We start from the raw sequence: 27,350 nt of genomic DNA, 5'->3' as shown, positions 1-27,350 counted from the left end.
CTCTCAGCACTCCTGGGTGCATCCATCAAAAGCCATGGATTTGTTTGCATCAAGTTTGCCTAGATGATCTCTAACTAGATCTTCCGTTGTCCAGACTCTCTTTCCTGAAAGTCTTATTGGTAAAGACTGAAGTGAAGAAATCTTCTCAGTGTCCTCTGTTACCAGAGCACCCAACTCATTCAGTAGTGGAACCACATTTTCCTTAGACTTCCCTTTGCTACTGATGTACTTAAAGAAGGTCTTCTTGTTGTCTTTGATCTCTCTCTCCCAGATTTAACTGCATGCAGATGGGCCTTAGCCTTCCTCAGGCATCCTTCATGCCCTGATAGTGCACGCAGTGCTGGCCATTTTCCCAAGTGGCCAGATCCTTATCCCACATTTCTCTTCACAGTTTGCAACAATTCTACTTGTATTGATCAACTTTGCTGGAGTTCAAAGAAGCCACTGAAGAAAGAAGGGCCAAGATGCAATCATTCAGTATTACTGCTAGTTCCTGATGAGTTCAGGTTAGCCACACAGTTATTGCAAAATTCAATTACATACTTACGGGCACCAGCACAAACATGTCTATGAACATAGCTATGTCATGTGCTACCCAAAATACCACTTCTAAACTACTTTCCCTTTTTGCCTCCTCTCCACTCCCTCTGCTGCTCATTAAAACTCCTCTCTCCCACGTACAATGGTGGAGAGTCAGCAGGTTGCCCAGGTAGCATTAGCTAATGGGAACTGACAGCCTGCTACCATTTTCCGAAGGCTTATTTTTTTTTATACATGCCTGTCTTAGAGACTGACTAATTCTACAGGATACTTTTATAATGGGGAGACTGACCTCAAGCAGGAGACTTCTTGTGTCACTGTGAACAAGTGAAATGAAGACACGATGGGGATGGCAAGAACTCTCTAGCAGCAAAAGGCAGGGAGTAGAACTGATGTACAGCAAGAATATCTGCTTAACCATAGCAGGCAACTCAGTGATTGGTCCTCTAATGAACAAGTTGGGATCCTGTAAAAAGCAGCTTTAACTGATGATAAGCTAGAATACTGGAAAAGTTATGAGAAGTATTTTCCCATTGATTTAGCACTCTGGATCCAATTAAAGCACTCCTGCTTCCCTCTGCTAGCCAGTGCCTCTTGATGTTTGTAGGCTGTCTCACAATGACTTATTGGGACAGAGCTTGGAGCGTCTTTTTGTACGTGGTTTTTGGCACAGTAATTTTTACTACATTTTTTTATAGAGACATAGAAGTAAAAAAAAAAAACAATATTCACTGTATAGTTACCTTTCATACTTACAGAAAGTAAATAATGCCCTGTAATAGTTTCCCTGCTGAGGTGTCATGTCTGATAAGAACTTTAGTCTGAAGTACTCAGTACCCTCTTTCTTTCCCAGGCTCAGCATCCCTGGGTGAAATATGTTCCTCAAGACTGATTTCAGCCTTCTCTTCAACTGAATGGCAGATTTATCCGAAGAACCAAATTCTTTTTCCACTCAGGTCTTCTGAGTCTGCCACAAAAAAAAAGTCATCCAGAATCCTTTGTTCCTTCTCCCTGCATGGTGCCAAGTGTTCCCCAGTTATGCCTGGGTCACTGCAGGTCACTGCTCCTAGCTCTGTAATACTGAGTTGGAAAGCTGAAGACATGAAGGTACATCTTCCTAAGAGCATGAGATGGATATTTCCATCACTGGTCTGAGGTTCCCCTTCCAAGATTGGCCAATGGCTGAGTGTAGCAGATGAAGGAGGAACAGAAACTAGAAAAAAAACTAAGAGGATGAGCAACTACAACAATTTCCTGTTTCACATGTTCACATTACACATGGTGACTCATTTCTGCCTTGGAGTTCCCTCTAGATCCTAAACAAGTCTTTACACATCTAATTCTTGTGAGTTACCACACAGCTGCTCCTTGTGGGGGTCTCCAGGTCAAAAATTTCAGGGAAAACAGATACAAGGATTTATCTCCTTTAATTTCTCTGCAGATAGATGAATGTGCTGCTGCTGCTTCACCCTCACCTGAATGTGAGGGTGAATGCCTGCATTGCATTTAACCCTTCTGTTCTGAGGTCTTTCTCCACCTCAATTATTCCTGCTTTGGCTCATCTGCTGAATTCAGTGCATTCCCAAGGAGCACGAGTGCCTCACATATGTGCTGTAACAGACCCACACAATACTTTTACACTTACAGATCCCTTCCTTCAGGTTGGATAGCACAGACAGTGGTCTTGGTTTGCCCTTGTTAGTGGCAACTGCATAGTGTAAGCCATCAAGGTTAGTTGTTCACTGTTTCATTAGTGGGCCAGCAGACACAAACACCTGATATATGGTGCATTAAAAGGCTGGGTTTGCTTGCTAAAGATGGCTTTCACAGTCAGTATGGGTTGTAACGGGTTTTAAAGTGATCCACTGCCCTGTAGCAGCAAGGAATAAGGCCTAACCAAGTGGTTGGGTAGAGCTCCAAAGCCCCAGTTCAAATTCATCCAATGTTGAGGGAACCCTATCTCAGAGACAGCGGTTTAAGTTCCTTGATATGGAATTAGGGCAGCAGTAAGAGATAAATTTTATGTTTTCTATATTTTCTCAGTGCTGTTCACTCATCCCTACAACCATCCAGCATGCCCTAATTGCTTCAGTATGTCCCTGCAAACAGAAATCGGGAGTGACTGGGTAAGAGGCATACAAAGATACAAAACTAAGATGTACACAGAAGCAGTCGTCCAATAATGATGACCAGCTGTCACAGGCAGCAAAATGCTCTTGGCAGTTGGCACTGGTGAATTTTCAACTACCCGCTGGTCACTGCTACCCCATTAATTGTGGGCACTATGCCCAGCCTGCATTCCTGAACAGCTTTTTTCTTTCTCTTCCCCCTGCCTCCTCCTCATGGAATTGTAACGCAGTTAATAAAAAATTTATCAGGGCAATAAAATAAACAACAATTTGATTTGATCTGGGGGCCAAGGAAAGGAAAGTTTCTGCTATTCAGGTGCAGACTTGGGAGTTTCTGCAACTGCTGGAAGACGTGCCCACCGAACCAATATGACTGGAAAAACTGAGTTGCAGGGTAGGTTTTGTTCATCTGTTTGTATGTTTTTAAGAGAATGGAAGGGTCTGGGTGGCAGACCAGTCAGTAGTGTGCTCTTAAACCCCAAGAAGAAGAGGGTAATACTGTGAATTTCATAAGGAGTAATGGGTTTTGCAGAACTACAGCAACACTCTACAACTGCAGGATTCAATGACTATATATCTGTGGTTTTGTTTTTAAATCTTATAGTTTTTTTTTCAGGAAGAAGAAAGGAGGGAGAAAGAAGCATTTGGGTTTAACACTACCAATGTCCTAAAGGAGTTCAAGGACTAGTGAGACAAGGGCAGCACAAAATCCAGGAGAAAAAAATGGAGTAGCCTAGAATAGTTTGGGCTAGAAAAGGAATACTCATCTAATGAAAAATTTAGCATCTGCCTCAGGGCTTTCCTGGGCTGGTGGCTCAGGGAGCAGCAAGTGCAGAAACCTTTTCAGGGGAGTCCTGTGCCCTCTGGCTCAGTATCAGGCAAAAGTATTCAGACAAGAAGATGGCAATCTTCCACTGGAGAGCTTGTAAGAATTTATGGCAGGCTTAAAACAAGAGATTTGGAGGGAAAAGCAGCTGCCTGTTGTGAGAACAGGTAAATATATCAGGGACTATAACCAAAACATTATCCACTGCAGAACAGATTACAAAGAAAAGGCAGTGTTAAACTGCTTAATGTCACAAAGTCCAGGTTATGGCAAGAGTCAAGGCCAGTCAATCCTGCCAAGGAGTCAGTGTCAGACTATGGCTAATAGCAGTCTCCAGAACCAGTCTCTTACACAGTATCGCTTTCCTGCCTAAACACACAAGATAGATTCATGTCACCAGATTTCAGATATCAAAAAGTTCGCTGTGTAAATCTCAATTAGGCTTGCACTACTAATATTTAGACATATAAAATTAAGTGTGATGAATCTCACTTGTATTGCACACCTTCTATTTGCATGGCTAAGTGCCTGTATAGAAAAGAGATGCAACCTTAAAAGAGAATTACAGATAAAAAATGGAGAGACAGAGAAGTGCATTTCTAGACCTGATTTGTAGTCCTGCCTCTGATGGAACACTTGTGTAATTTATCTAGCAGTACCAAGTACACACCCTGGATTTATTAAAACAAGGTAAATCCTTTTAGGATCTTGAATGGCTATGTCCATACTGTCAATATGGTTTACTAACTTTCACTTCAGTCTTCTGGAGAGCTATACACATGAGTTCAGTCCCAGTTTCTCTTATGGAATGGCTCTGGTGCATCCTCTTCAGAGGAGGTTCAGGCACAGCTGACAAGGCCAGCCCACTCCAGACATGCATACTGTGCCAGCTTTGGCTCCCCTGACCTGGGAAAATCCTCCAACACAAATTCTGCAGTCCCCAGCTTTCAGATTCTTCCATGCACCCTTGTGCCATGTAACACACACTCCTGGCACTGAGTTATAAAAGCGCCACTGTGCCAGACTGTCCCAGCCTTCTCATTATTCCAGACTCTTTTAAGCAGAAAATACAACAAATCAATCAATTAACTAAAAAAACCTTGCATGTCTCACAGCCACGGAGGCACAAGAGGGAACAAGGAGACCAATCCCTGGTCGGTGCCCAGTGCAGTGTCAGCATGATCTGTTCCAAAGGGTAGGACAACCACATAGCATGAACATAAGCCAGTCTATGCCATCTGGCCTGGAGTCCAGGGCTCTCTCTGATACTGTCCACAGAGGCAGTATTGGCACAGCCAAGACGTCAGCCTCGATTGCAAACATGGTCTACAGGCTTTGCACACCTGTAAATACTCTCCTGGAATATAATCAGACCACACATTACATGAAAATTCTACAACAGTGAAAAACACACTCACTTCCATCCTCTGCAACAGGCTAAGGAATTGGCAGTGAGAAAGCCAAGGTACCCCAATTTGGAGTGCCAAGGTTGGTCTCTATGGATTTTTGTTCTCTATCTCTTTCCGGCGGGTCATTAAGTGGATTAAACTTCCAGAGAAGATCACAAACTGGGAGTTCTGTGCAGACATAATCCTAAAGATCATAGCTGGATTTGTATAGTTAAAATCACAAGGCTTCTACAACTGAAAGTCCATTCTGTGGTTATCTGGGGAGTTTTATCCTACTTTGCCAAGTATTTTGTCTTTGCAATCAAAACAGGAACATACCCAAAAGTCACATTCACATTAGACTAACAGAAGGACAGTCATTTTGAAGAGACACTCTAGACTACAGCTGCTGCAGTGGCACCCGCATGAGGGCGACAAGAAATTCCAGTTTAAGATCTTGCTTCTTGGCTCCTCTCCCTTTAAAAGGCTCTTCACACCATGTGCTTTACTTTGCCTGCCTTCACTGGCTTTTAACACATTGGTGGATATAATCACCACACAGCAAAGCTGAGAGCCGAACCTTCCGGTTAACACAACACTGACAGATGAGTCACTCACCCACTAATTCAGAGTAAAGGCTACTCCAAAAGTAATGCCCCCTATTTCACTGTGTCAGCCCACAATGTCAGAGGGAGATGGTGGTGGTATGGCAGTAGGGGAGGTTGAACATTCCTGCCAATATTGTGTTACATGCTGCTGCCGTGTGAGGAAAAGGTGTGTCACTGACTTCCTCCATGCAGAAAAAATGGCAGTCATTGACATTCATTGATGCTTTCTGAACATTTATGGAGACCAAACACTGGATGTGAGTATAGTGAGGTGGTGAGTGGTGCGTTTCAGCGACGTGAAAGACAAGCCATGTTCCAGATGGCTACACACAGCTGTCACACCACGAAATGAAGAGTGTCTCAATCAGCTCATCCATGTGAATCGGTAGATTACGACCATAGAACTGTGTATAGTGCTCAATACTGTTTTCAATTCCTTGGAAGTGATGGTTGCAATGCTGGAATTTATAAGAGACGAATCCCACAAATGTTCACACAGGAACAGACAGAACACCATATGTAGGTTTGACCAGACCTGCTGAACTAATACAAGGCTGAAGGTGACAGTTTCCTGGATTGCATCTGACATGACAAGACAGCGACAAGACATGGTGTCACCACTACAAACTGGAGTCAAAATGGCAGTCTGTGGAGTGGCAGCAGGTGAATACCCCATCAAAGAAGAAGCTCAGATGCAGCCCACACCACTGTCTTTTAGGATAGGAAAGGGAGATCCTATTGCATTTCCTGGGACACGGACAAGCCATCGACTCTGACCACTACATCACGACACTGACTGAACCAAAGGCTGGAACTTCCAGAGTCAGGCCAGAGATTATGACAGCCTTTCTCTTGCAACATGATAACACCAGGCCCCATATCTCTTGGAAGACCATGGAACGTGCTGCCAGTCTTGGCTGGACTGTCCAACCACACCCACAGCGTCATCCATATTTGGCACACCTTCTGACTTCCATCTCTTTGGGCCAATGAAAGATGGACTGCATGGGCAACATTTTCCTAGCAACAAAGCTGTCATAGCAGTTGTGAAACAGCGGGTCACCTTTGCTGGTGCAGATTTTTATGAGCACAGCATGCAGGCTCTTATTCATCAGTAGTAAAAAAGCATAGTTAATGGTGGTGATAATGCTGAAAATGAGTGTTTTGTAGATGAGAATTTACTCTTTCAAACATTGTTACTGTGCTCTTTGCATCTGTTGCGTTTCCACAGAAATAAATAGGAAGCATTACTTTTGGAGCTACCTACATGCTATACGTTAGTCCTGACATTAAACTTATTGTGACACAGTTCTAATCTTCTTGCAGGCAATTTTGTTAATGGTTCCCAAGCCAGCTTGTGACGGCCCTGCCAGGCAGACCACAACTAACCTCTCTTACAACCAACTGCAGCCAGGGTGCTGGGAAAAGTGCAGCTCAAAAGCTAAGCTCACCCAAGGGTGAGACTCCATTGCATTAACAGCACCATGAGAGTCCCTTCACCACACAGTAAAAGGAAGTGTCTCCTTATTAAAGGCAAAGGAGTTTTCTTATGCTTTTCTTATACTGCAGGCAGAGAATACTCAGAATGGAAAAGAGAAGATAATAGGCTGCCAGAGGCCCAATTTACGAACCCCAAAATTAATGAGTCATTCCAATTAAATTATTTGCCCTAAATTAAAACTTATCACCAAAATCCAATTCTCATTTCATTAAAGAGGACCTCCCTAGTTATCAATTTTTTTTTCCTTCACCGATTTTTTTTTTTTTTTTAAAGGTAACCTTCATGGAATGAGAAGAAAAATGTAGTTATACCCTACTTTTCTGTTTGAGGAGTCCCTGGAAGTTTTACATTTTAACACTGTTCCTCATTCCTACATGCGTCCATGTAATAAAGATATTCCTGGAACAAATTCTAGAACATTGGACAAGTGCCTCCAAGTAGATGATGTAAGGTAAATCCGATACATGAAAGTGGAGGGAATTTTATGCGTAGCTTTGTCCAAGCCTCAACAGCCTCAACCTTTTGCCATCAGAACAGACCATGCTCTCAATCCCCATTTTTGGATTCCCAAAGGGATTTCCAAAGTGAAAGGCAAACAAACAAGTGATGGCAACTCTTGATGTGCCTTCAGGAAACAAACTGATCTCTTGATTCAGAAGTCTGAATATTCCCAGACTTACATACACATGGCTCAAGAAGGGTTTGATTCTCTTACCACAGGTCTCCCTACTGACAGTCTGAGCTGTGACAGACAAAGACTCAGCATCACTGATGACATCTACCATGTGCTAAATCAAACCGCCAAGGTGAGCTTTTCTTTCTTTCCCAGGAACAACCTGGATTCTGCTATTGCTTTTCTAATCCATTACTTTCCTCCAGTCTTCTGTTGGAGATTAACACATTTTAACCTAATATTTACTTTTTCCAAGATATTTTCAAAAGCTAGGGTTGATTTTGAGAAAGTGCTCCCTGTCTGAATACTCACTAAATGGAAGCCATATGTCTAAGTATCTGTGTCGGTTTTGTCTATTTTGCAGTACTCACATTTGGCAAGTTATTTTTTCCTCCTTAACTATCACATCTCAGGCTTTATTAAACCAAGCTGCTATTCTGTTATTTTGGAGACTTTTTTTTTTTTTTTTTTTTTTCAAGCAACCAACTACTGACGTTTTAGCAGCTATACAGGAAATGTGATATTAAGTCATTATTTTCTCAGAACGCTTCTTCGCTTTCTGGTGAGTAAGGAGCTGCTACTGAGGTAGCAATTCCAATATTTCTGAAGATAAAAAGAAGAGCTTGAGTGCTGAAAAAGCCATCAAAATCCGAACCCTGAAAGCCTATCACTTAATACAGTTTATCATTTGTTGTTTTTGTGGAAAGTAGCTGGAGGCATATCCTCCAAGATACGGCTTGCACGTACACCAGAACGACAAATGACACATCTGCTGGGAAGTGAGAAGATGGCTAGCAACTGGATAGAGACAAGTCATAGAAGCACAAGGTTACAACGAGGTGGCTGGGATCAATATGCACTGTGCAGACATAAACACGTGGTAGGAAGATACAGCACAGATAACATAACTATCTATCTGCCTTCTCTCACCTTCAAATCCCAAAGTCACCTTTACAAGGACAGTCTCACATTAGAAATATGATTACCTTGTTTCCTTTCCTGATGTGGCAATTTCTTTCTTTCTGTAATTAATTCATATTAAATGGAAAGCTTTTAAAGCAGGAAATAAATTTGCTTCTTTCTGCAAGTCTGGATGTTGTGTTTGAACTGTTGGCTCCATCTAGGTTTATTTTACAATCTGTTTCTAGTCAATTCCAATTGTCTTGACGCCAATGAAACAAAATTCCCTTTAATTTCAGTGGAATCGCAATTTTGATCCAGGTCCTTATCCATTAATACACAGCTACAAGTGTAGACAGTAACACATCGCCCAAACCCACGAAACTTGAGCTGCTGGGCCCCAGGAATCTGGAATTTCAAGAGAATCCCATATGGAGCTTCGGGCATGGCAGATTTGCAGTATCAACTCCACAGGAACCGGTGAAATAAGAAAAACAATAAAAAGTAACACACTGTTCTGTGTGTTAACAATTCCTGGCTGTCCCAGGTCCTCCTGTCTCATCCATTGGACAGCCTTCAGAGCCCTTGACCAGTTTTGGTGAACATGGCACCAGCCAGCTGGCACACCCATAGATCCAAACTGACATGTAGCCAAAAACCTTTTTGTACGCCCCATCAGAAAGGGATGCAGTAGGAGACTGGGAGACATTGGTGGGAATGTTTTAAGGCAGAGTGGAGGTCTCAGTGGATACAAGAGGTGCTGGAGGTAGCTGAGCAGAGGATTACACAGAAGAAGGACAGGCAAACAGAATAACCATACTAACAAAATCCTACATACTCTTCCTTCGCAAACCAAGCTAACTTCAGCATCTCTGGGGTTTGAATATAATAAAAACTCAGCTAAGCAAACCACAAATCTAGCTAACCTCAACCTGGCAATATTTCTTTCAAAGGAAAGGAAGAAAATAAAATAGATAGTAAAGCTACAGTAAAGGTTGATCTGAGACAGGAAAAGGTGGAGCATGATTAACCTTTAGCTCTCATCTGTAGCGCAAGTAAAAATACAAGCTGATCCTAAAATTTCTAGTGGAGACTAGATATACATCTTTTATTATTGTAGGTTAGAAATACAAAGCTTTAGATTAGATCAGATCTTGTGAGAAATTTTTCTTTTTATAAAAAAAGTCATTGCTCATCTCCAAACTACTAAATAGTTACAGGCTTGTTATTTACAACAAGCATTACAAGGGCTGCTCTGAAAGCAATGCCTTCTATTTCATTATGTTGGCGCATGACATCAGAGGCGGATGTTGGTGGTATGGCAGTAGAGGTTGAACCTTCCTACCAGTGTTCCCTTACATGTTGTTGCTGTGTGACAGATGGCAGCAGAGGGGCAGTCTGACAGAATGGCGTCTGATACGAAAGTGCTGATGAAACAAAGGCGTGTCACTGAATTTCTCCTTGGGGAACAAATGGCACCCGTTGATATTCATTGACATTTGCTGAATAGTTATGAAGAACAAACAGTGGATGAGAGCACAGTGAGGCAGTGGGTGGTGCTTTTCAGTAGTGGTGACAGTGACAGTGGGGCATCTCCGCTGATGCAGAATTTTAGGATCATGGCATTCAGGCTCTTGTTCATCACTAGCAAAAATGCACAGCCAGTATTAGTGACTGAGTTGGAAAAAAAAAAGAAAAAAAAAAGTGTTTTGTAGCTGAGAATACATTCTATCAAATAGTGTTATTGTGCTCTTTGTATCTGTTGTAGTTTCCATGGAAATAAACAGGAGGTGTTACTTTCAGAGCACTTTTTATCTGCAGAACAAATTTTTCTTCAACATTTGACAAGACATTACTTAGGATATCAAAGGGGCTATATCCTGTTATGGGCAAATCGAGTCGAGGTTCAAGGCTTGAACTGTTCAAAACAACTCTTTTGCTACCATGGATACTGCTGTTCCAGCCACAAGAGAAGGAACACACTTGGATATACGATTAATGGCTATCTGCACTCTCAAGGGTTAGCAGACATGGGACTAGATACTTGCTGTTTATGGAGCTGAAAGCAAATATTGTCCCGACACCACTGCATAACGGCCCCAGCTAAGACATGGCACAGTAGGCTGAGAAAACTGGACAAAAAAATATCAAGGGAAAATGTTTCACAGCATTGGTCTGAACCTTGAATCAGCTGAACAGGCAAAATCACGCAAAGTCAGATGATACTTATCTAAAGAGACCACTCAAGCTAAGATGAGTTATATATATACGGAACTGGATTATCATATCAAGACCCTTCCTCCCAGCCACAGGAAAACATTCAGTGCATTTTATGCAATACTTTTTCCACCAAAATGAGTAAGCATTTTTTGAAGTATTCTGTTTTTGTCTCTTGCCTGCACCTGCAAAGCAAGCACCAAAATATTTCCAGAAGAACTTCCTGATTTATGCACTAAGTGCTGAGAGTCAACCTATAAAACAGAGCCAAAACCTACACTGCATAGTAACATTCCAGCCCTGCCTAGAGATAGGAAAATAAAAGTTAAGAGGAATCAGGACACTGTGGGGAGACCATAAACAGATGGGGAGTGGCAGAAAGTTCCTTGGTAAACTATGAAACACCAGGTGCAATTTCTTGTCATTTATTGGTTTTGAGGGGGGAACAACAAAAACCCAGCACAGAAAACCTAGAAAGGCTGCCACCACTGCTACTATGCGCCTGAAATTCTAGACTTACTTTGCTGGTAGGAAATTACAGTCCACAATAACAACAGAAGGGGGGCAGCAAAATCTACTGTGCTTTGGTTCCCCAAGATGATTCTCTGCAGTCTCTGCTTAATTTCCCCACCAATCTGATCTGCTGTCACTTCCTTCTGTGCACGTTGGTCCTGTCTCTCCCAGCCCTGTAGTAATCCAAATTTATCTCCTCCCTCCATTTTTTTCTTCTTTTCCTGCACTGCTTCCAGTAAAATGATATTTTTTCTCCCTCCCAGAAAATTCATACTCCCATGTTATCTCATTATTCTTTGCAACAGCATGCCAAATTCACTGTCGTTTTCCCACTGGAGCTATGTCCTGAAAAAGACAAAGTGGTCTGTGCTCATTCTTACCTACTGCAGACTCCCTGGAATTGAAAATGCTACAGTGCTAGCACTTAGAAAGATCCCTCCGAATTCTGGGCTCTGCGCCCACCAAGCAGGAAAGAAAACGTATCTCAGAGAACAGCACCTGACTCCAACATCCTTACTGCTTGGCTAGCAAAGGAAAAATAGCTTCAGCTCTCTTCAAGTTGCTCTGCTTCTAGCACAGGAGTGGGAAGGCCAGAAATGCCAGGGGAAGATGGGCCCCCATCAAAACTCTGCTTAGCTTGAAACCAGCTCTGGTCTGCAGTGACCACCTGCAAGCACTGAGAGCCACCAACCCCATATCTGTCAGGGAACAAACTGGAGTAGAATGACAGTAAGGGGTCTAGAAAGGCTAAAAGGTGCACAGCTCCACACAGATTGCCCACTCTGCACTCCCCTCTGCAGCTGCTGGAGACTGGCTCCTTTAGGTTGAACTGGTTAATGTCCTAGAAAGGCCTGCTTCTCCTCACTGGTGATAAAGGGAGTCCAAGGTGAGTCACTCCAGTGGAAACAGCTACATGTGGTCACATGAATCTCTGTCTCGCTGGCTTACTCCAAGATGTCCAGCAACATTTACATCCATCTGATATATGACTTCAGGTTTATGTGAAAGACACTGGCGTTCCTTGCTCCAGTTGTGTCCAGAAACACTTCCCATAACTCTGAAGTCTAAGGCAGAATTTTCCCCTGTGCTTATCTTCAGCAGTGAGGGCAAAGGCTGCGTAGATAGAAAACCCCCTTCCTCCTCAGAGGAAACTCCAGAACTAGATCTTACCAAGGAACTCACTGCCAGGGCAGTGTTTATACACAAGAAGCCTGGCTAGCTTCAGCTGTCTTAGTGGACAAGGAATTTTGCTCTGCAGTGCATGCACTAAGTCCTTTAATTTCAGGGGAACGGATACTGAAGGGCAACAGCTAATGTACCAAATAGAGTTAATAATAATTTTTCAATGAGTAAATCTCAGCATCAACAACTACATCTTTGTACCACTTAGAAACAATGAACGGCCAACTCTGAATCTTCGTAAGCAAGGAGCTCCTCAAAGGCTGTGCATAATGGAGAAAGAACCTGTGTGGTTCTTTCCACAGAATAATGCCTGTGATCAGTTGGAAGAAAACTGGAGGATTTGGCCTTTAGCTGGTACACACTGATTTCGAGTTTGTGATCAGGGCTGGGCAGAAAACGAGAATTCCTCTTCACGAGAACTTGCTGCTGATGCTTCCAAGTTTGTTTTTGTTCTGCCAAAATGACAAAGCTCTTTTGAATTTTTGTCATAAAATAAACATCTAAACAAGGGAGAGCGCACATCCTTTGAACTGCCAATAACTGGGAATCACAAGAAATGTTAAAGGCTGCAAGAGTCCCACAGTCTGAGCAAAAAGGCAAGCATGAGTTCTCCATACTCCAGATACGACCATTAGCTTATAGATAAATTACGGTAATTCTGTATTTTTTTCCTATTCCCAGTTTTGACCACAAAAGGAATCTAACACCTCTAAAACCTTCCTGATGAAATTTTAATCAAAGCCAAAACCAGTCAAATGTTTTTGTCCCACTGAAGAGTTCCCGGCCGTCTCCATTCACAGTGATGCCGTGGTGCAAAGCCTCTTGACAGCAAAACCAGCAACTATCTGCCTGCTCGTACCTGACAGTAATTTAGCTTGAGCTGGACAGTTTTAATAGTGCCAAAAGTTTTAAGCCCCATGCCTGCTAATATCTCTGTGTCTCTGTGCCTGTGACCCTGCTAAGTGAGGACTGTTGGGGTTTATCCTCTGGCATTTATTTATATCTGAAAAGGGCCTGAGGCTACAGCCCTAGAAGAGCCCAAGACAGAGCTTAGAGAGGGGCAGCCACCAGGTTCCCTTTATGACTTGTTCTTCTAGAACAAGTTACTGAGTTTGTACTGGAACAAACAATTAAACATTCCCTTTATAAACACCTAGAGGATAATAATACAGTAAAGGAAAAAATAACCAATGCACTTTTGGCAAACATATATCTTGTCACCCCTTTTTTTATAGCATAACTGGCATAGTGGATAAAGAGGGAGCAGTGCGTGATATATCTTGACTTGAGCAGGCCTGACAGCCTCCTGAACAAGGTAAGAAAATATGGCAGATGTTAAATCACCATCAGGATGCTTCAAAGAGCTGTGAACAACAGACAGCTATCTGTGGGGAGGGAGGTTTTGTGAGTTGTTACCACGGACTTCTTTGTGCCCTAATCTTTTCAATGCTTCACTTAACACCTTTGGGATGCAGTAGAAAGAAGGCACCTGACTTTCAATGAGGAAGCCAAGATGAGGGCCACTACAAGTACGTTCTCCACGGAGCCCATCTCCATTGAGAAATCAACTGGATGGAAAGCAACAGCAGCAAGCACCAGTGCTGTGCTCAGGAAGGGGGAAATCACAATTAATGCTCAGCTGTAGAAATGGAGAATGTGCATCAAGTCACAACATGCAGTAAGCCACTACCTGAGAGCTGCAGGAATTAATAAGAGAAAGCAATGAGGTATTCTTATAAATAAAAGGTGAATTTCATCTCATTCTAAGGTCAGTTAAGTGAAGCATGACATGCAAAATATACAGTCATTTATTTACCTTTCACCTGCACAAATGAGTCCTAAACTAGAACTTTTGCTTAGGTTCTGGACAATATATTTAAGGAAAAGTGTTACCAAATTGTACAGTAGTGAAAAAAGCACAATGTAAGGGATGGAAAATACAACTTGTGAGATAGGCTTGATTGCAGATGTCTAAGACCATAGGGTTTAATGGGCAGGTGAAAGGTAGTTTTGAGTAAGAGGAAGACAAATTACCATCATCTGTTGGGGAAGGATCATAAATATTTGGCAACAAAAACAGTTTGGATCACATCTTACTAAAAGCTTTCCAAGCACAACAAGTATGAGATAATGGCCATACACGGCTTTTGGTGCATGGGGTCTCTTCAAAAAACACATGTTGGAAGCAACCAACATCTATCTGATCTTGTCTCTAGTGCAGAGGAAGGGAGCATGCTGCCTCTTGTGGGCCCTTCCAGATCTTTGCATCTCTGATCAAAGGCAAAAAGAAATATGCAGAGTAGCAAATGAAAGTCTCTAATTGCCACTACACCAACAGCGTGGCAGCATAAAATGCTGGTGGGTTATAGCTGCCTTTTCATGTCTTCACCTCAATGTGAAGGGCACAATACCAGCACTTGTTTGTGACTGAGCTGGGCAGAAACAGCTGCCTCCAGCTCACCCCACTTTGGCAACAGCGTTGGCCATCTGAGTCAGAAAGACAGAAGAGCCAGCCAATGGTTATACTCAGCAATCTTTAAGCAGTGGATGTCTACATCTCCAAGTAGAGCAGTCTTAGAGTTTGAAAAAGGGGAAAGAGTAATAAAGAATGCTGGATAATCTTATATTCTATGATTCTATGATTTGCTGAAGAGTGGAAATGAAACTCCATTAAGCTTGATGATGTAAATGCAGCCAATTCTTAGGGAACATCAAAACCCATCTCTTTCAGCTGGCACTGCAGTTATGGAAGTGGCCTTCCTTATTTATACTGCACCTATCCTGTACCTACCTACTTGTTAGTCTCTGGGATAGCCAGCTCATCTGTTTCTTGGCGTGAGGGGGCTGGGCTTTCACAGTGACCATCTAGATGAGGTTGCAGAAAAATGAGAGATTAAGGCCCTGCCTCTGGTACGCAGTGCAGGGGAGCAGAGACCTGGGACATCACTAACTGAGCAAGAGAAAGGGCATGAGCACAGCTGATGTCCATCAGCAGACACTGCAGGATGTCTGGTGGCAAGTGTGGGCAGCACCAGCCTGATTGCTCAGAAAGAACTTTTGATGGTCAGCCCAGGCATCCTCCTGCCAGACCAGCACATCAATCAGCTAACAACCCTGTTATTTAATTTTTCAGGAGCTGTGTCCTCCCGAAAACATTTATTTACTTTTCAGTTTAGGATGCCTGCTGCTTTCTCTAGTCCATGCTTTTAATTTTATTACACAAAAGCATGAGAAAGAAATAAATTATATTAAATAAGAAACCTAAAAAGCTTAGCACACAACTCAATATCCAAACTCCTCTCATTTGCACTAGTGACAGACTATTTTTCAGGCTGGCAAACTGCACATCTGGGAATAATAATAATAATCAATATGAGAAAATGATACAGTGAGAGAAAAGGGATATTTTGCAGTGTATACCAGTTTCTAATAAATTAGTTTTATTAGTTAAGATTATTTAAAATGAATTATTCATTAGTTTTAAACTAATAAAAATATGGTTTAAAACAAGCCTAATTCCTCCAAATTGTAGAGGAATTTGTATTTATATTTCTCTTTTTTAATTTTTCTTTCAACTATCATAACAAATCATATTTAATTTTAGAAAAATTGAAGCTGTGAGTTTCATCTAATTACAGAATTCTGGGACCTGAGGCTTGAGAAGTAAGCATGATGTTGCAGTGGGTCTTTTGGTAAATTCATGGAACATGTTAAGCAAAGATTATCCACAGACACTGCTGTGAGGCATGTTTGAGTGTGCCAGTACCTGAATTCTCTCATCCTCAGAAAGGTGGCAGTAGCTCAGAGCTGGACACCCACACATTTAATTGAAAGCTCAGCTGGAGAACTCAATTCTGCTGCTTACACTTGTATCTAATGGGCACAAATAAAATTAATAATACATGTGCATGGCTCTAAAATTCATTCATACCAATTTTTTTCTGGACAGGTAAATGAAAACCGCATGCGGTCAGACTTTACCAGAAGTAAACTACCTGCACGGTTGCAGCAAGGCTGGGTACACCTCCAGGGCTCTGTGAGTGCGTTTCATGCTGGCTGCATTCCCTCAAACTCTCACACAGTCCAGAAGACCTGCTCCGAGTGCTGGTGCACATAACTCCTCATGCTGCTGAAGGGGGATTTTGCACAAGACAAATTGGGAACTTCATTTTTACTGCACTCACATGTAAGGCATCACCCCTGACCACACAGCCCGACTTTGTCTTGATGAACACTCAACATGCTAGTTAGCCCTGAGCTGGCCAAGTAATAGCAAGAGGAGAGTCCATTTGTACATGTATTTATACACAGAATAATCCAAACATTAGCTGCGAGAAATGAAATTTGGAGCATTTTTGTTTGCTAGACAGATCCGAAGAGACAACAAATTCCTATCTGACTCATAACAAAGAAGCTGAACGTTTCTGCAGTACGTATTAAACACAGCCATACATATCTATCTATTTAAGCTAATCTATAAATATTTTAGATAAATAGGCAGATAGACAGAATTGCAGGAAGATTAAATTAAAAAAAAAAAGTCAACTGTTTTGTTTGCTATTCTGGTCTAGGCAGGATGGAACAAGCAAACTCCATAGTGCCCTTACCAGTAATTGGTGACCTCCTTGATGTGTTTACTCTCTATTACACCAAGCATGCAGGCAGGCAGACAGGGCAATGCTGCTTCAGATTGCCAAGTTTCCAGTTCCCTGTGACATACGCAGGAGGAGGGCAGCTAAAAATGGAGTACATAACATAAGGTAGGCGGCTGCTACCACAGGTACCAGGTTTCACACATGCCTAGAGACAGTGCACCCTGCAAACCAGTGACCCTGCACAGAAAAACATCCAGAAAAATTAATTCCCCAGCCTTGCAAGAGGCTGACAACAGAAGGCCAAAAAGCACAACATTCTTGCTGATGTAAGAAGAAAGAAAGAAAATCTGAGGACAGAGACGATGAAGAAACAAGAGGGCTATCTGGGAAGACACAAGACAAGCACCTCATCCCAACAGGTGGCATCATAAACAAATGCTTTCCCCTCAGAGCCAGAAGGACCAGAGCCAAGAGCCAGGTTTGTATCTAGAATATGCCTTGGCATCACTGATATTCCCTACTCTGTCACTGCTTTGGAACGGACAGACTGATGTCAGAGCAAAGCCGCCATGCCACAGAGGAAGGAGAAGCCCTGCTGGCTCCTGCTGTAAACCAAAGGAATTGCTCACTCCTGGCTGCTATTGCAAGGTCCACAGCCTACTGGCTCTGTGGTTTCCCTAAGAAGGACACAGATCCTTCCACCTGCCATGTTTGTCTCTCTTTGCTTGCTTCTCAGGCATGTTGCTTACCTTGCACAATCAAGTAAACCTGGGAAGTCTTGGGGTGATGCTGTGTCTGCACTGAACACGTATAGGACCCCTCATCATAGACATCCACTTTCTGGATCCGCAGGCTGTACTCCAGGGGGTTTCTCTTCTCAAGTTCTACTCGAGGGTCCAGGGACCACTTGTCCTCTCCAGCAAAAATGATGCCAGAACGGTTTAACCAGGCCACCTTGGAGCTCCTGTCTTCTACATAACACCTGAAGATGGTGAGAAAGGTGAGAGAGAGATTAACAAGCGCCTCCATTTTGTCCCTTCCCACTACTACGTTGCTCAGGTACTAGTTAGTACAATCCTGCTAGTACAGCAGCTCCTCATCACCATGGCCCAAAGCCCGATTCTTTCACAAGGATTTTTGGAAAGGCTTCATGAACATTTGAGATTTGGGGTGGCCACAGCTCCTGGTCTCACTTCCTGTTGTCTGTGGCCTACACACGCACAATTAATGACTTTGGAAGGCCACAAGAGATCCCAGTCACCAGATCCCTTCTAACTGCCAGTAGGAAAGGTCAGGAGTCCTTCACATGCTCCCAGCTCACCTTCAGAAGTTAAGCACACGAGAGGAGTTGCATTCCCAGCCCCCTGCCAGTCTAGAGGGCAAAGGTTCAGGGCTTCAGCTTTGTCAGCTCAGCACACAGCTTCTTCAGCCCTCAGTTTCAGCAGCACAAGGAGAAGAAGCTGTGGTGTTAAGCTCACAGCTGAAGAAGACAAGGGGGACTCAACTTCTCTCTCTCTTGGCAGCTGTACCCATCAGAGCCAGGCTCACATAGGCTGAGAGAGCCTGTCTGTCAGCAGCCTGTAGGACAGAGCAGCTCAGTCTCCAGAGCTTTCGCTCCTCCATTGCTCAGAGCTCTGCTCACAGCCTCCTGGCATCCAAATAATCTAGCACCTCTCCCTGGCACTATTCAGGCATGTGTTGCCTTTGAGAAAGAATAGAGAGGATAAAGATTATCACTTCATGATAAGACAAACATTTGACAGTAGGCTAGGAGGCTTTCACACAGCCTCTTAGCACGGGTCAGACATTTTCCAGGTTCCTCTGCTTGAATGCATTTCATTCAGGCCATGCCACAGCTGTGTCCTGTGTGACGTGACCCCACCATACAGCCAGCACCTCCCACTCCCCTGCTCTGTGGATGCACTCTGGGTTGTACTGAGTTACCTGGGAGTAGGAGGAAAGCCAGGCTGTGTGGGACTAGCTGAGAGGCTCACCAAGCTGCTGGCCAGGCTGGAAGCAAGCCTGATTTGACAAACATTTGCTTTAGAGAGCAGCCCAAAAGACCCCAGCCTAAGGTTCAATCTTTCTGAAAGGTATTCCAAGTTCCTCTGTGCACATTTTGGATTTGTGAAGATCCCAAGGGGGATGGCATTGAGAAACTAAGCAGATTAACAGCTGCAGCTGAACTCAGTGGGCGTTGAAGTTTCTCAGCCACTTCCAAACCCGCAATACACCTATCTGAACGAGCGGAGTACAACAGAGCCAGCACAGCACCAACCCAGTCATGCTGCTTTTTGGACTTGCACTATATGTACCACCTACTCTGCCTGGAGGCAGGTGTGGCATTTCTGCGCCATGCTCTTTAATGAGGTGCAAAGATACCCCTTCAGAATGCTCACTCAGGGGCCCTCAGTGACTGACAGGAGGAGGAGACACACTACAGAAAACAAAAACTGTGTCATAACGTGTTGTGTGCTGCTTTTGCCCAGGGTTATCCTTAGGCCAGTGGTACAACCAAAATAATGGGAGAGAGAGAGGGAAAGAAAAGGCAAGGAGGAAAACTGGACGAGCGAGCAAACTGGGTCTGAACTACTCATCTGGGCATACCTGTGCCTCTGAAACTGCCACAGAAAATCAGTGTATGAGTGTGGAAACTCCAAGCCCAGGCATGCTCCAAACATGCACTCAGGTTTCCCAGCATGTCAGCCTGCACACACGCACCCTCCTACTCTGCCAGAGATGCCACCCAACCTTATGGATCATGCTTTAATAAGGATTTATGGTGATGATTTTCACAGTGTAATAAGTGCTAATTCAATACTAATAGAATATTAAATGGCATGTTAACTGACATTTTAACTGCAAGGCAATGGGAGCAAGGCATCTTGCAAGATATCAAATGGCTCTTATCATTCACTAATAATCAATAAACAAGTTCACTGAGATAGTCAAATGCTTTTCATTAGGCTTATTGAAAGCATTACCATCAGTGCTAGTGAGTGCTAATAAACTATTTGTGATCCATCCATTCAGCTTTTCCTTGTGGTTTCGGGTTTAATTTCTTGACATCTGCTGATGTAGCTACTGAGAAGGGCGGCGAGCGGTGATGGTCACGTCTTGGACAATCACTACAGGGACTTAGGAACTATTGATTTTACCATCAGTTCAATCCATACACAGAGAAGGAAAAGAAAACTTGCTGCTGTGCCTCTTTAGCCTCTTTGCTATCTCATAAAAAAAAAAAAAAAAAAAAAAAAAAGCAAAAAAAAAAAAAGCCCCCCAAAAACTTAACTAAAAATAAAACAAAATAAAACAAACAGTACAATATGATGTGGCTCCTTCATGATTTTTAGCTACTGCGCCATTTCTAGCTGCTACTGGTATCTTTCCTTTCCTCACTCAATGCCTGACAATCGTGTAAGAGCCATCCAGGAGTGGACAACTGGAAACTGGAACTGGAGAAAGGCACCTGGACATCCTCACACACATCTCAGTCACCATTTCCACAATACTGAAAACGGTCTTGGGCAATTTCACAGTAGAAAAGGGAAGGATAATGCCTTTACCCCAGGAAAGTGCTTTGGGATCTTCAGCCAGAAATGTCACCTCTAACTATAGGAAAAACTAGACACATGATGCAAAGAAAATCTTACCTGGCTCATTGTCTCCAGAGATGTGCTCTGTTGCTCCTGACTGCAGACATTTATTTACACAGCCAGGACCAGCTCCACTAGCACTGCTAGGAGAAATGCTAACACTCATCAGCTAAAAGCAATTCCAAAGCTCACCCTAACCCTAACCCTACCCTAACCCTAACCCTACCCTAACCCTAACCCCTCACCACTCACTCACAACAATTCTGGTCCCTGCACCACTGCTCACTCTCCATGGAATTGCATGAGTGCCCTCTCCAATGCTTGGCATGGCAGGCAGCCCAAAGTCTTTCTGCTCTGCTGATTAGAAACCTTTTTTTTTTTTCTTTCTCTTTTTCTAATTTTAAGTCTAGATTTATTCATGGCTGGATTATATCCATTTCCTCTCATGCCAACACCATCCTTTAGCTTAAATAACTTTTCTCTCTCCTGGGTGCTTATCTTCCAGTGTGTTCACTGAGAGCAATCATATTCCCTCTCAGCCTTCATTTTGCTGGGCTCAACAAGCCAGACTCTTCTAGTTTCTTCTTGTATGATAGACTCTCCATTGCCCTAAACATCCCAGTAGCCCTTCTCCACACCTGCTTCAGTCTGAACTCCTCTGCCGTGACCAGAATTCATACCCAACTTTCTAGATGAGGTCTCCCCAGTGCCTTGTACAGAAACGTTCCTATCTCGCTCTCCCTAACATCAACTGTTTTTAATGAAAGCAAAAACGATTGCAACCAGCGAATATGACTATCAGTGCAGAACTGCTCATGTGCTGTGAGCATCCTCATCTCTCCATTCGATACGGACGGAAAATGAAATCCAAGGGAATTCGCCAAAAATATTCCAGCCTAAAAATGAGAGCTGCATGGGCTCTCACTAGCAGACACACAGCTGGTTTCCCATGGGTTTTCTTTATGTTAAAATGACTTCTTAAGAGCAGAGGTTTCTGTTTTCTGTATAGAAAAAAATTATCAAACCCAAAATTACAGTAATTGTTATGCCAGTACTCTCCTGGGGTGGATGTAACTATACCAGAACAAGAGAACTTATACTGGCTTGATTTATAGCTCTTCCCATCTTCTGGGGATCAGTATACCTGCATAAACAGCTCTAGTCCACATCCATTCAAGCAGAGGTACCTTTTAACGATATCAGTACGAGCTGCTATGAAGAAAGTTAACTCCATCCTAGCCAGACCCAGTACATTTCAGATTTCCAAATAAAGCTCCTAAAGCTTCCATCAGGGTCTTGCAGTGGGATCAGATGGGAGGATAAGACTGCTGAGGAAAGCCCACGAGCTCCCTCCTTTTCCCTTTTGGGACTTGTTGGTGTCCCTTTTAAGTACAGTCAGAAACCTGATTCTGATCTCGACGAAGCATGATTAGGTGACGCTAATCAGCTACTGATCACACAGCCTCATCCAGCCGTGAGTGTATGCCTCACTTGGCTTGTCTGCAGCTTCTCGTAGCATCACTGGGACCTCTGCACTTTCATAAGGGGAAACCAGGGAATAACAGAGATGATGCAGGATGGCAATGGGGAACACTGCCAGAGGATCTGTCTTTGGGTTTCGCTTCACTTACGCCAAGGATGCTGTGCTTTTACCATCAGCAGGACATGAGCTGGCATTTAAAAAGCACCTGCAGTCGCTTAGGAACTGAAGCTCACTGAAAGGCAATTAGTCTCTTCTGGGAACTGGATATTGGCTTTTACACTGAATTTGTAGAAGGACCTGAAACTAAGCATCAACTCAAGAGTCTCTGTACTATTATAATGTTTTTCTGCCTCAGGAATACATCAAGACTGGGCCTGGGAGTGACTAATAAGTTGCCCCTATAGACTATCATCCCCTTTACCTTCCTTCACAAAATTCAGTATTGGAGATGAAGTATTCCTTCTACCTGAGCCACCACTGCCTTATTGATAACATTCATGTGCTCACCACTAGGTCGTTCCAGAAGAGCAACTTCCAAACTTTCCCTTGGTTTTCTTCTTAAAAATAATAATAATAATAATAAAAAGGAAACGTATTTCCGAGATGTGATCTCCTCTCTGGCAGGAGGGGAGGGAGGGTTTGGCTGGGTAGTCCACGTGACTCAGTATCTGGTAATTATCCAGCCGCAGAGGCAATGCGAAACGTTCTGTGCTGTCGCAGAGAATGACAGCACCTGGAGCTCCAGCACCCAGATAAAAAGCAGAGAGACAATCGGGCAGATGGAGAAAGGCAATGCTACATTGCAGGAGGGGGGAGAGAAAAAACAGGGAGAGGCAAAAGCTGGCGAGAAACATCAAGGCAGCCGGCACAGCTACTGGAGAATGAGATGATGCCACAGATTAGTATAGAAAAGGCCAGTTCTGAAAGAAGGGAAAGCAGAAAGAAATGGGATCATAGAGCAAGGGTTGTCCAGACACGAATGTCTGGGGAACAAACTGGGAACAGCAGCAGCAGTGAATGGGTATTGCAGGATCTGAGCACCCAGATGCACGGTCCAGTGCTCATCCTCCTGTAATTAGTGACAGACATTTCAAACAAAGCTGGAACACCTACTAAAAGGACGGCGTAAATCACCATCTAAATCTCATGATCCTTTCCAGCCACAAAAGCCCATTAATCTAGACTTAAGCAAATATGAGTTGGCCTCCTGTCTGAATGACAGTTTGCATTCCACCTTGTAAGTTTGTACTATACCTCTTTTATCCCCAGGCATTTCTTAACCCCTTGCCCCCTTTTTCTTTTGTTTTTAAACTCATTAACATCCTCATTTTGAGATAATTTGATAATTTGTTGCTGAGAATTTCATAGATTAACCCTTAATTGGTACAGGGCTGTGACTTGTATCAGATTTAAGTGTTACAGGAAATTCGGAAGTGACTCCATACTCTGTATGATGTGAAACAGTTCCTCCCAACACCTGAGTAGTACACTACCTGGCTTCCAACATCGTGCTGTTTTGAGGACCGTATCTTTTCCATCTATACTGTTCCTTCTCCAAAAGGGAAAGGAGAATACCGAAATTCCTTTTAGAGGCAAAGCACAGTGGGAACGGGAGCAATATTAGCGAAAATAAGACCAAATTTTCCCATCTTCTCTGAGGCTCTGAATACCTGAGATGACTCACACAAATTATCATCCACCCTTCCAAGCACTGCCCTCAGCAGCTGAATGAGAAGGATGGCTTACGGCAATGAGGGCAATGGTGGGCCTAACCTGCCTTATCCCTCCTGCTGCTGCATCCGCAAGAGGGACATCTCCTTGATGTGCCAACACTCCAGCTATTATTTACAACTGATCCTTTCCATCTAAAGCTCCCACTGCTGCTGCACAACTGGTGGAGCTGGGGCTTGCAGAGATTGCACAGATCATGTACAGAGAAACATTGACTTCCCTGACTGCTCCAACAATGTCATCAGTGCCACTGTGGACTAAGCTACACCCATGTGAGCAACAGTAGGAAATAGAAAGAAAAAAGTCTAATGTAGACACAGCCTTTGAGGAGCTTAACCCTTCTTCCCCTTTTCTATCTCTCTTCCACATGAAAGTAGAAAACAGCTTCTGAGCAAGGCACACGTTCTCATTTCCATATCTGAAGCCAGTGCTGAAATACCATCATGAAATAATGCCTTGAGAGAAGAAGACACGAAGCAGATTCCCTTTGAGAGATTCTGCTGCTTCTCTTTTTTAATTCCATCCAAAACCAACTTCGGATGAGTACGGAGCGCACCTGGACGGTACAGTCAATCCCAGGTTACCTTGTTACCAGAGTGATATGGGGAAATTGGAGGGAATTCAGAGGCAAGCAACAACAAAATCCATCAAAGACTGGAAAGGGATCAGCATCTAAGGGAAGCTTAAAACATTAAATATGTATAACCTGACTAAGAGAGGACTTAAAAGGGATATGTTGACAAGCTATACCTCTTTGGAAGCTGAAAGCACCAAGGGAAGAGAGGAATTATTTAGCATGATGTGTGGGGGTCCAGAAAGGAGAACTGAGTCAAGAAAGAGAGGAGAAATAAGTGTTCAGACTTGAAGAAGAAGAACTTTTTTACTACCTTCAAGCGCTAGTCTCATGAAGAGTCCCCCAAGGAAAGCAAGGAAGCCTCTAATGTTTCAGATACTTAATACAGCTACAGTCTTCTTTTCATTAAGTACATTCCTAAGCAATCAACTACTAGTTGAATAAACTACCGATACAAAGACTAAATGTTTTGTTATTTCCAAAAACCACTGGCAGATGGTCATATTCCCAAAAGCATTTCAAGTTTTCAAGCCCTTAAAAGTCACAACTGACCCCTGACTTTTAAAAGTGCTCAGCACTGAGATTAAGATCAGATTTGCCAAACTGCTCTGGGGCCTACCAGCTCGCAGTACAACACCAACATTTCTAAACAGCATTTGGCAGAATGAGTTCTTTATCAATGTAGCCCTTTCTTTACCTTGCTGTTGAATATGAGCTGTTATTGAAAATACGTCTCACAGATGTTTTATAATCATAGAAGAAAGTGCTAAAAGGCTCAGACGTGTTCTGCTTATCCTGTGTGCCAAAGAGCTTCATTAAGTGGAAACCATGGCAAAGCCATAAAAGCTAGGCAGTGCTTGGCAATACTTTTGTCCCTTTATTTGCAGCTTTGCTGCATTCTGCCTCCTTCCAATGTACCACTTCAGCCCACCAAAGGAGCCTTTCCAAAGGAGGCACTGGAAAAAGGCTTGCAGGGGAGGGGAAGAAGAGAAGTGGCTGGAAGGGAGAATTCTGAAAAGCTTTGATCTGAGCTTACCTTCACCCTCCAATACAGTACGCCTTGCAGAAGAGGACATGTTTATAAATAAATAAACAGCAGAGGAAAGAGGGAAGAGTGGAAAAGAAGTGTCAAGCACATTGGATAGTGTTTTGTCTGTTAATATGAAAGCCAGGAGCTTGGTTAAAACCTCCTGTTTGAAACAGACTGGTAGGAAGGCAGGACTCATAGAGAACTGGGGAAGGAGTAATTCCCACAGTCATCCTGCAGTGAAACCTGGCAGACCTGACCTGCCTCATAGGCAGAGTTGCTTGGTGTGCAGCGGGGATGGTGAGAGGTGGGGAGTGATGGCTGCAAAACAGCCTTCACAAACCCAGACACCACCTTTGGGCACACTTATCTGAGCACTACTGTGAGAGATTGTGCTTTCACTCTCTCTAATTGGGAACTGCCTGGGGACACTAATTCAGAGCAGAAAGCAGCAGCCAAGGCACAAACTCATGCTGCCCACAGTTTGAAAGCAACAGGCTTGGGTCAACTGGCTCCGAGCTTTGGAGCATGAACTCCCGCGCAGCTCCCAGCGGCATCGCAGGCACAACCGCTCTGACTGCTCCTGAACATTCTGACCTGCAGTCTTCAAGAACTGGCAAAACAAGCTGTGCAAATCGGCAAGAAAACCGAACTTTAATTTATTTTTTTTTTTGCACTTCCACCCAAAAACAATACTGCTGAATCCTGCTGGAAGGGTTTACCCAGAAGTACCTTACCTGGACCAACTGTCCTTCCTGCCACTTCTCCCAGAAGCCTGCCGTGCAATGACACCTCTCCCCTATGCACAGTCAGTCCCCTACCCACAGAGCTCGGTCCTGCGCTGCCAGCAGCTTGCTTTCTTCCTGCCATGGCAAGCGCTCAGGCTGCCCACGTGGACCATGCCTGATCCTGCCCGTTCTTCTGGCAGACTGCTTGTGCTAACTAATTTTCCGAAGTCTGGCAGTGAATGGAGAGATGCCCAACTGCAGCTTCAGCCGGTGTAAATCAAAGGTCAATGAGGCCTTGCTAAGTAAATGGAGATGCCTAGATTTACATGACTTGAGGCTCGGCCCTGCTTCCTCACATCAGCTTCTAAATGAATTCGTTAAATACAGCACTTCAGTCTGCTCAGTTAAAAGCAGCTCCAGCTGGCAGGAGGTTTCAGATCCAGGGATTGTTTAAAAGATGAGGATTTGTAGCCTGCTCTGCGTTTACACTTGGCTAGAGGTAGGCTTTCACCAGCCATGCAAGGGAGCTGACGTCGTGCCCACCCAGTGGGTGTCTGCATCCCCAGCGTCTGTGCTTGGTTGGCATTTACACAGGACTGCACAACCTTGTGGGACACCTAAACCAAAATTACCCTTGGACACTGCTCACTTCTGAGAGCTACAAGGCAGCAAACACGAGGTCCTGCTGTACTTCTACCACTCTGAGGGTTTTCTTTTTGGTCTGCTCTATTAAAACAGCACTTCTTTCTTGGAGAGGATGTGTGCTGAATTTTAATCTGCAGCAGCGTAAGCACCAGTACTGGCAGCAATGAGAGCTGTTTGGGATTTGCGAGACGGGAGTGAAATAGTAGTTAATTTTGACATTAAACCCTAGAAGTGAGAATGTTAAAGTTATTCTTAGGTTTTGGGGAAAAAAAAGAAGCTGTACTGTGATCGTCTGGCATGCCCCCCCCACCCCTCCATGTATTGCATAGATCTCGTGATTCCTGCAGTTTAATCCCTTATCTGCTCACTAAAACAGATGGTGTTGCAGGCTCTTTGCAGACTCTGACAAATATGACTGCGCTGGGAACACTGCTCATATATCCACAGCTTGCTGCACAACCCTCAGGACGAGATGCACTGGCTCGAGATGAAAG

At 43.6% G+C, this 27,350-nt stretch overlaps 1 protein-coding gene across 4 annotated transcripts in view; it reads right to left on the bottom strand.

The window, feature by feature from the left end:
* LSAMP (limbic system associated membrane protein) overlaps positions 1 to 27,350 on the bottom strand; it is a 288,040-nt gene that overhangs the window by 142,190 nt on the left and 118,500 nt on the right. For all 4 annotated transcript variants that reach the window (XM_052702829.1, XM_052702832.1, XM_052702850.1 and 1 more), the window contains exon 2: positions 17,822 to 18,054. In XM_052702829.1, coding sequence (XP_052558789.1) covers positions 17,822 to 18,054 — 233 coding nt within the window. The remainder of the gene's footprint in view (positions 1 to 17,821; positions 18,055 to 27,350) is intronic.

The sequence above is a fragment of the Tympanuchus pallidicinctus genome, unplaced genomic scaffold, assembly GCF_026119805.1.
Source record: "Tympanuchus pallidicinctus isolate F22 unplaced genomic scaffold, pur_lepc_1.0 scaffold10, whole genome shotgun sequence".
Classification (NCBI taxonomy): domain Eukaryota; kingdom Metazoa; phylum Chordata; class Aves; order Galliformes; family Phasianidae; genus Tympanuchus; species Tympanuchus pallidicinctus.
The sequence above is the reverse complement of the archived record's forward strand: the minus strand, read 5'-3'. Positions and strand labels throughout refer to the sequence as shown.